Genomic DNA, 9,797 nt, shown 5'->3' on the forward strand with positions numbered 1-9,797 from the left:
TTCAAGATAAGTTTTGATGCATCTATAATATACAGTCGACCCTCTGATAATTAATACACATGGTGGATTAAAAATTTATTAATTATTAGAATTATTAGTTTATTGAATTTATATAAAAAAATTATAAAAGATATTTTAAAGCATCTACATTAATAGACATAATATTAATATTATATTATAAAAAAACTAATTAAATACACTTTACAACCACTCAATTTAAAAGAAATAATTTTATTTTCAATTTAAGAAATATCAATTGATATCAAATTAAAATATAATTATTAAGAAGTTGTATTCATATAGTAAAATAATTTTTAATATTTTTTATACTAGAAATACTTTACTTACTTTAATTTGTTTATCTAACAACTTATTTTAAAATTTCTCAAAAGAATAAGAAAGTCATAATTTGATGTTATTTTAACTTCCACTTTATGAATTAAGGTTAGTATTGCCTCAAATAAATCATCAATTGTTATATATTCCTTTAAAAAATCTCTCTAATAATTAATATTCATGTAGAATATATTTTAAATTTTATTAATTATTAAATAATAGAATTATTAATTATCCGACGTGGAACGAAGTTGGTTCTCTCAATTTTCTATTAATTATGAGAATTATTAATTTATAGAATATTAACTATTAGAGGGTCGACTGTAGTAACAGTTGTTAATATGATTTATATGAATATTTCGAGTTTTATCACTTATTGTAGTTCTCATTGTCTTTCAGGAATAATCTCACCCGAAATTGCGAAGACACTGGAATAAGTCGAGAAAGATATTCCATCAATAATAGAAGTTATAATTTTTATACCGTTCGCTTACTTTGCATATGTTAAGCTAATGTGTACTTGGATGGCCCATGAAGTGGCTAAAAAATCCTTAAAGCCTCCTTTTTAGGAATTATTATTGTAATCTCTGTTATCTAGTTCTCGCAAACATTATGTACTTCTATTTACCGAAATGAATACAATAGCTATTTTGCCTAAAAAAAAAATTGGGGGCAAATTCTGAGACTGAGGAGAACATTTTACCATATGTTCAACTATAATTCAAGAGATGGAGATATCTTCTCCTTTTGGTTTGATCCTTAGCTGCAAGGGCATTTAGTGATTGATAAGTTTCCTAATGTCAATATCAAAGAATCTGAAATCCTTAAGTATGGTACCGTTTAAGACTGTTGTAGAGATAATATTTGGAGTTTATCAGACCCTTTAGATCATTATACGCAGGGAGCTTAGGAGAATATAAAGGCTAATTTTCATAATTTTTGATGACAGAGAGTATTTCCTGGAAGCTGAACACTAATGGGCATTTCATAAACCAATAGTGTGTGGAAAAATTTGATGGCTATAAAGAACAAAGTGATTTAGAGCAAAATTTTATTATTTTCAAGCTAATAAAATTTTAAAAAGATAAAATGACATTTTCATAGTGATACTTTTGTTTCTTAATTATTAAAAATTATATTTTCATTATTATATTAACAATAAATATTTTATTCAATATAATTACCGAAAGCAGTGTGTGGTCCAAACACGCCGATCCTCTCATACTTAAATAACTATAACTCAAATAAATAACACTCACCGTGGGCTAAAGACTAGTAGAATTACACCAAACAACAAACTTAAGCTTTTCTGTGTTCTCCATTAACGTGAGACTGCTCTTTAAGATGGTGAGGGATGCAATGCCCGTATCCCATATCACTGTTCAGGTTGTATCATGACAAAAATACCTCCAAAACAAAATTTCAGGGCCATTCTAAAACTCCTGTGCTGTTCACAACTATATTCCAAGCTCCTTCAGCAATCTCATCATATAACTGATCCCAACCCCAACTTGAAAACCCCAAGAAAAACCAGTAATCAGCTATCGTTTGATTTCCCGTCTTGAGCTGTTCAACTACACCAACTGTGGCTGATTGATCAAGAAAGTAGATCCCTGGAGCAACTTCTGGGTATTCATCGATAGGTCTTCTTGTTAAGGCGACAAGAGGCATACCGCGTTTTATAAGCGGACCACCGAATGAAAGAGGAGCCTCTTTTAACAGTTCAAACCCTTGTTTGTCTACATCATCAAGAGAGTCCCACCTGATAGGTTTATTATAAATGAGACCTTTAACCCTTGTATTTTGATCTGCCTTCACAATCAGAATCAGTGAGTTATCAAATGGCTGCGTGCTGATTTTGTCAGTAGCAACCAGAACTGAACCAACTGCTAGAGGAATAACAGTTTCATGCGAGCCTTTTGATTCTATCCGACTATACTTTGTTTTTCTCTTTGGTGTCCACTGCTTCAGTAGCACTTCATAGGATTTCTGCTTTCTAATAGAAGCCTCCTCATGAAACTTGAATGGTAATGCATCTTTACCAAAATTATTCTCTTTTTTCAGCTATAGACCATATCATCCCTGCATAAGGAAAAAAAATAGAAGATATCTGTTTAGAAATGGACAAAAAACAAAAGAAGAAAGATAGCAGAAAATTAACACCCCAAGTCAAATTCACAGGTTTTTCAAATTCAGAAAATCAGCCATTTTTCACTTTCGTTTAATAAGGTCACTATTTCTAAATTCTACTCAGAATTTTGACAAGATAACTTAAGTATCAAAACAGGAGAAAGATAAGTGATAAAAATTGCAACAGAAATGTTTTAAGAATATGCTGTCGGATATTCTAGCAGATGAACAAAAAAAAATTGGCCCAACTTCTAACTAACTTTAGCACTAGTCAAATTGACACGACTCACGAGTCTGGACAACATTCATCTAACACCCCAGCTGCCATTAATCAAATTTGGCAAGAAATTTTACATGGATTCAACATTCATGACAAACAAAGAATGGCTGCTATTCAAACAAAATATTTTGGTCATAGCATTTTCACGAGATCTTACAAAGAGAAACACATTAATTTTGTGCAAGGGTCTTAAGGGATGGACCTGAGCACATGATACAGAAGGCGAAGGTCCTGAGAAAATATAAATAAAAGACATGAAAAACTATAATGTTTTTATCTCTAGAAAGCATGCTGCTTCATCAGAAAATTATGAAATTTATCTCTAATTGGCATGCTTCCTCAGAAAACTATGAAGTTTATCTCTAAATGGCATGCTTCCTCAGAAAACTATGAAGTTTATCTCTAAATGGCATGCTTCATCGTTAAGCAAGATTGACAAGGTAAATGTATCTTATGCGGCACTATTTTCTCGTTGCTCCATTGACAATTTCAGACAGAATCCATTGACAATTTCGTTCAGAACCCTACAACAATTAATAAACATATATGCACATTATTTACAAATCATGATTTAGCAGCCACGATGAAAGTAATTAAAAACTGAAAGCTCCATGTAAGTTTCTCTTTCAAGATTACCATATGATTCTCTACTGTCAGCACAAAGAATAAACTAGGTGAAAGCAACCAATTGTTAATTAGCTAGTTAGTCGGACACTGGCAACAAAATTAACAAATTTCTCAGCAGCCCACGCCCTAGGTGAAACATATCATTATAAAAAAGATTCACTAAATCTCCCAATAACAAATTTACATACAGTTATCATGTCGAAATCTGCTTCCTGCTAAAAGAGATTACCCTTATTACTGGTTAGATGTTGAGAACAGCTTCCGTGGTCAGCTATAAACTTAATAACATTAGCTACACCAATATCTCCTTCATAAGAGACCGCAGTCTTCCTTTCTGCCGGAAATAATAATAGAGCAGGATAAACTTCTCTCTGCATCCTCCCCAGACACCAAAGTACAATAAGTAAATTCATACATCAAATGTAATACAGATAAGTCAGTAAAAGATGCAACCTACTAAACATAATTAATAAAATGAAGAAGAAACTTTCTTCAAGGAATACTGGATATGCAACATAACCAATTTCAAAAGTATTCCTATTATAAAAAATGAGTTTGCTGCAAATTCTTCTAAAGTCATACCTGATTACTAGAGTTTAAAATTAAACTGCAATCATTCAATGTGCAATCTATTAAGAAGATTTTGGGAAACTTCACAACTGCATTCTTCAGGTTATCTGTCAAACGTAAAACAGGTTAAAAACTTGTCAAACTAGTATTAGTTCAACAGTAAAAGCATTTACTAACACACGGAACTCGTCTAGAACATTAAAGAAGAGTACAAAAACAGAGATTAGTCACATTTCCAAACTGATTTATGAGTTTATCTGAAGGCTTAAGGTTAATGAATATTAACAATATATATAGCCCATGAACAGACAATTTGCAACTAAATGCAATTAAATATTTTGACATACATTTAAACCACTGTAATTTCTTACCTTTTCAGAATAAAACAAAATGAACCAGCCTTATTTCGCATTCATTTAACTTCTCTCTCAATCAGACACTCTCTCCCAAAACTCTAAAGCAACAAGTAAATTTCCTTTTGTTTGCCAATAAGCAAAACCATTAATGAAAAATAAATGGAAATCTGTCACAAAAACCTTAAAAAATAAAATTCTAAATCTAAAGGCAAATACATTGCAATCAAGGCCCAGAAAGAGCAAACTCTAAAGTTTTTACTGTTAAGCAGCATGACTGGTTTCTATTCATATCTGTCCATATTTCAGCTCAAAATACTTGACAGTCACTGACGGAGGGAGGGGGAGGCATGGGAGTGTCCTTGCCCCCTCCAAATTTTCAAAATTGCTTAAATTAGCACCAAAATTTTAGTTTTTTACAATTTAACCCCCCTTAATTTTTAAGATTGCCTACATCATACGTTGCATATTGCAATTTGTCCCTCCCTATGTTGAAATCCTAGCTCCGTCACTGTTGACAGTTAAAACACCTATTTATTATTTAGGAAATAAAAAACTGTTTGCCGTCTCAAAAAATTGCCTTGATGATGACATATACTTCAGATTGCTTAAAAGCTCAAATTTAACCTTAATATTTTTCTGAGAATTTCAAAGGAACCCTAAATCTTCCTGACCCAGTCTGCTTAAAACCAGTCCAGCTAGTTACGGCTTTCCAAAGTGAAGCTTTTGAAGAACTATTCACTTGAAAAAACAAATCCCAGAACCAGTAAAAACATTAGTAAGCACAAGAAGCAAGCTAATGCACTTTAAAGTAGGACTTACCATCACTTAGCACTACTTCCGCAGTCCGAGATCCCGCCTTCACCACTTTCATGTAGCCTTTCAACGCCCGAAATACTTCACGTACCACTAACTCCATTCTTTGACAAAAGCCACACCAGCTATTGCTGAAAAGGACCACCACATCCTCCTTCCAAGCAGGGGAAATATCATTATTACCAGATTTACTAGAACCAAGAACCTGCTCGGAGAATGTTTGAGCTGTAACGCGAGGAATGGAATCTGCTTCATGGAAATCCATATTAACAAATGGAGGGTGAGTTCCCTCCCTAGGATTTTCAGGTTTAGATTCAGAGTGTTGGTATGGTATAAGAACTCCATTAAGAAATTCATGAAGAACGTCCTCCAGTGAAGCATAGCTGAAATCAGTCTGCTTGGGAAATACATAATGCTGTTGCAAAATGGGATCAATAATTACTAAGGAAGGAATCCTTGACTCACCCGTCAAAGCTCTTAGTAACCGGTGGTTTCCATCAGAAAAATAAAAAGATCCCTTAAAACTTTGAAACTGAGGCAGTGGTTTTTCCGAGCGGTCCACTTGGGTAAAACCTTTTTCTTTGGTTTTTAAGCCATCTAAAATAGCTAGCCCATCATCAGACTCAAGTTGGTCAGGTTTTAAGGATAATAAAAATTTACTTGTGTCAACATAAGTTTTCTTCTCTTCATCATCATGAATAGAGTCCTTAATATCAGTAAGTTGAATTCTTTCATTTTGATCTTTGTCTAAATTGACACCGGTACTGGCAATGCCTTCCTCATATGGTGCATCTGAATCTTGTATAGGCTCTTCCGTATGTTCTGATGGTAATGTATCAGACAGTTTTATGTCAATATCATCAGATAAAAGTTGAAAACCCGCCTCCTTTGCAACTGAACTCAATTTCGCTTCCTTCTTTTTCTGAAGAATGTGTGTTAAGATTTCATGCAAGGAACTGCCTTGCAAATTTTTATCTAATTTATCTAAGATTACACTTTTACCCTCATTTACAATCATGATCGACATATTTTCCTCTAACTTAAGCTTCTGAGCTGCTGGATATACCCTTAACTTGGGATGTCCAGATTTACTTCTATATTCTTGAAATGATTGGGTAGAGGGTCTTCCAAACTTCTTACCATTCTGTTGATGCATCTCATCTGATATATGATACTCAAGAGCTAATTTTCTCAGTTCTCCAAGAGCTTCCTTACTCTTCTTTTTAATATCCGATGAGTTGGAAAATCTGTCCACAAACAGAATTACTGATGGCTTATTTGCAGGTACAGCAGGATCAATATCTTGCCCATTAGCTTCTAGCTACATGAAGCAAACAATAAATATAGCAATAACAAAAATGATAGTTGAAAAATAAAACCATAGAAATAGAGAAATGAGGGAAGAGATGCACGAAAAAAAACATGGAACCTCCAATGGCAATTATAGCTTATTAACAAAATTCAAGAATTTAAAACATCAGAAAAGGAGCAAGTGACATGTGGAAACTCTTTAAATCATGGTTTTACTCTCCGCCAAAATACTAAAACTAAAGTGTACAAGGATCATATTCCATCTGAATGACTTGATTTACAAGGTGTCTTCCATGGAAATGCATTTCCATGTCTCAGTTATACAAATAAGAGGCATAAACTCCTTTGAAGTAATGGAATACCACTACTTAACCCTACAACGTTACAAATTAAACCTAGTAAAAGTTGTTAGGCCTACATTGCCGCCTTTTATCGGGGCATTACAGCAATTATAACTGATAGATAAAATGCATACCCTTATAATGCAATCCCCAAATAAGTCACTGCAATTTTATATTTGGTTAAAATCAATTAAAATTATGCAAAGGGTCACCGGAAAAAGACAAACATGTTGGTTTTAATATTAAGACAGTAAAAGACATGGACTGCCTCAGTAATTTATCTAGCTCCTAAAAGTGGCCGTAATGCTCCATGGGATTTTATTAACCAAAACATTATCTTAACACCAATGTCTAACAACTGAGTGGTCGCTTATCAGAATTAATGCAGACAAGGATTTTTTGAGTTTGATAGTTTACACTTGACAACACCAATAGAGTAGTTCTTTAAACAGTTTAATCAATAAATAAGTAAACAAATAAACAGTAAGAAGTCAGAAAACAGTAGCTTCAAAAAAAAGTAAATAGGAACTCACCTCTAGAACTATTGATTCCTCCAATAGTAGAACATCCCTAAGGTCATCCCCCTCCTTTAGAATCTTTGAACAGCTTGGGCATCCATTAAAGTAAACCATTGTGGACCATGAACCAGAATCTCCAGCACCTAGAGATGAAAGCAATGATTTATCTGAAACCAGGCCAAACCTATACTTTTCAGAGAGCAGAAATAATTCTCTTGCAACATTCATGAACCCAAAAAAGAAAGATTTAAATTGCTGAAACTCTTTGTAGCTACAAGAAGACAGTCCAACAGTATGCTTCATATCTTCAGTGTCACTGTCCTGGAAAGGACCACTACTGTTTAATAATGGGCTAAACTCTGCAATCGAAGGAACTCCACCGAATATGTCTTGGATACCACACATTGAACTTGCAGTTTCAGTCCCCTGTAACAAACATATAAAGAAACTAAAGTTTGAGACATTAGACTATAAGCCACTTTACTTGCAAAATCAATCTTGTAAAAGGTGTGCAACAAGAAACTACCAGCCACCTTCAGGTTCTCCTTCAATTGAGCTTCTGGAATTTCATCAGCCTCTCCTTCAGAACTCACTCCACTAAAATCCCCTAAAAATCAATCGAGAACATAGATAATTTTGTCACCTCTTTAATTCTCTACTAAGCTTAAAGACTTGTTTGGAACCATAAACACAAGAAGACATTTTTTTTCTTGTAACATCATGTCAATTAGAGCCTGCTTCAAATTTCTAAAAAATGCAAGACATCAATAAAATCAAATTCCATTAAATAAAATTTCATGTTTGCAGACCTCGCAATTGCTAGAATTTACTTCTGCAAACTTATAAAAGACAATGCGCTCTGAAAGAAATGAAATCGATTCAAAAGGTAACATGCTTCCAAAGAACAGAAAGTGTAATTGAAACCCAACATGACAACCTTCCCAATAAATAAAACCGCTATGGTCTATAATTCCATTTCTTTCGGAATCCCCTAAGCCATTTGCAATTGTTCAGCCATTTTAAACACAACAGAAGTAATCGTCAAACCAATAAGAGCAAAAAAAAATACCATTCTGAGTCCTATTTCTGTCCATAGAAGCCATCAACTTCGCAGTCCATCCACAAGATTCAAGAAGCAGCACAGCTTTATCAGTTGATTCAGTGAAATTTTCCAACTCCTCCTGATTGCCAATTTCTTTAATCGGAATGGCTCTCGACGAAACATTCAAATAAGGAACAACCGAAGACAGTACATTACTAGCAATAAGTCTGCCTTGATACTTATAAGCAAAAGAGTAATGGTAATACAAAACAGTTACTAATCCATCAGAAGCACCAATAGCATCAGCTAACATCTGGTCTTTATTTCTGTGCATATACATGAATTTAAGTGAGTTAAGTTCATCTTCTTTATTATAAACCCTGACTAAATCGCTTAATTCCTTCATTAAAAACCTCGATTCTCCAGACCCTGCACGTAATTTTAACACAATTAGTTCGGTTTGTTCTGCCCTAGTTAATAATAAGAGAGTATGTGAAAAGAGAGTGAGATTATTACATGGATATGAGACGATGAAGAGAATGTGAGGATGCAGTCTGATCTGAGTAGAGAAATTGTGGTTGGTTAGCATCTGCCATTGTCCTTTGCCGTCGTCTGGTTCTGAATTAACAGCCGATGATGACGACGGCGACGATGAGGATGCGAGGATTAGCAGAAATGCGAGGATTAAGAGCTCGTTGGCTCCTTTCATCAGTCTTATCGGAGTTACCTGTGTTCGTGCATAACCAAACTAGTGCTTTTGGCGTTGCGGTTTTCGATTTGGTTATATATAATCAAAGAAATTGCACAAAATATTCTAAATTTAAACGACCAAAGGATCAATTCGATCCCCGAACTTGTATTTCGGACTCAAATAAGTCATTTTTTATTTATTTGGCCTAATGATAAATAAATTTAAATTTTTACGGGTGGTTGTAATATAATTTAAAATTTAGATTTTTATAATAATAGCCTAATTTCAATGTTTTATTATAATTTTAACTAATTTTTTTAATTAATTTAATTGTTCTAATTATTAGTTGAATTTAAAAATTAACTCTATAATTAGCAAAATTCAAAATTTAACTTCTAATATTAAAAAAATCAAATATAACGTTAAGATATAATTATAAATTCTCTAATTTTAGTGATGATTCAAGCAAAAAAAAACAAATTTAAAGCTAAAAATGAGTGTAAATGGCAAACAAAGCAAATATGTATTGTATTTAGGTGGAAAATTGATAAACAAAACTGAAATTGCAACATAACGTTGAAATTAGGCTATTATAACCGATGGAAATTCAATTCCGCATCAATTATAATTGTGCCGAATTTCAGGGGATCCGCCTACTGAAGTGGACTCTCCACGACTCGCGAACTACTAAACTGAACTCTAAAGGATACACCCACTAAAGTGGACTCAAGAGGAAAACACGAACCAACTACACACTGCTCATGGAAGACAACGATCTTAGT

General features: G+C 33.5%; 2 protein-coding genes across 4 annotated transcripts; both read right to left on the bottom strand.

The window, feature by feature from the left end:
* Positions 1 to 1,758: 1,758 nt before the first annotated feature.
* On the bottom strand, positions 1,759 to 2,372 carry LOC126681504 (uncharacterized). The gene is made up of 2 exons (XM_050377046.1): positions 2,357 to 2,372; positions 1,759 to 2,312 (listed from the first exon to the last, which is right to left on the bottom strand). Exons 1-2 carry the CDS (start codon positions 2,370 to 2,372, stop codon positions 1,759 to 1,761), a joined length of 570 nt encoding a protein of 189 aa, XP_050233003.1.
* Positions 2,253 to 9,094, bottom strand: LOC126681161 (uncharacterized). 3 transcript variants are annotated; one of them, XM_050376587.2, is made up of 8 exons: positions 8,841 to 9,094; positions 8,352 to 8,753; positions 7,816 to 7,889; positions 7,298 to 7,708; positions 5,119 to 6,433; positions 3,956 to 4,050; positions 3,603 to 3,744; positions 2,253 to 2,418 (listed from the first exon to the last, which is right to left on the bottom strand). In XM_050376587.2, the coding sequence occupies exons 1-8, from the start codon at positions 9,031 to 9,033 to the stop codon at positions 2,384 to 2,386; spliced, it is 2,667 nt and encodes an 888-aa protein (XP_050232544.1). In that variant the 5' UTR covers positions 9,034 to 9,094; the 3' UTR covers positions 2,253 to 2,383. The 3 variants fall into 3 exon arrangements, with proteins under 3 accessions (XP_050232544.1, XP_050232545.1, XP_050232546.1); XM_050376588.2 differs by having other exon boundaries at positions 2,279 to 2,418; positions 3,562 to 3,744; XM_050376589.2 differs by lacking the exons at positions 2,253 to 2,418; positions 3,603 to 3,744; positions 3,956 to 4,050 and adding an exon at positions 4,760 to 5,037.
* Positions 9,095 to 9,797: the final 703 nt, after the last annotated feature.

The sequence above is a fragment of the Mercurialis annua genome, linkage group LG5 (genome assembly GCF_937616625.2).
Source record: "Mercurialis annua linkage group LG5, ddMerAnnu1.2, whole genome shotgun sequence".
NCBI classification, from domain to species: domain Eukaryota; kingdom Viridiplantae; phylum Streptophyta; class Magnoliopsida; order Malpighiales; family Euphorbiaceae; genus Mercurialis; species Mercurialis annua.

Bases quoted from the DNA above. Each gene is read 5' to 3' on its own strand.
- LOC126681161 (XM_050376587.2), bottom strand. From the start codon at position 9,033: ATGAAAGGAGCCAACGAGCTCTTAATCCTCGCATTTCTGCTAATCCTC. The intron at 8,754-8,840 runs GTAATAATCTCA...AATTACGTGCAG, and splicing joins CTTCATCGTCTCATATCCAT to GGTCTGGAGAATCGAGGTTT. The intron at 7,890-8,351 runs GTATTTTTTTTT...ATTGATTTTTAG, and splicing joins CAGAAATAGGACTCAGAATG to GGGATTTTAGTGGAGTGAGT.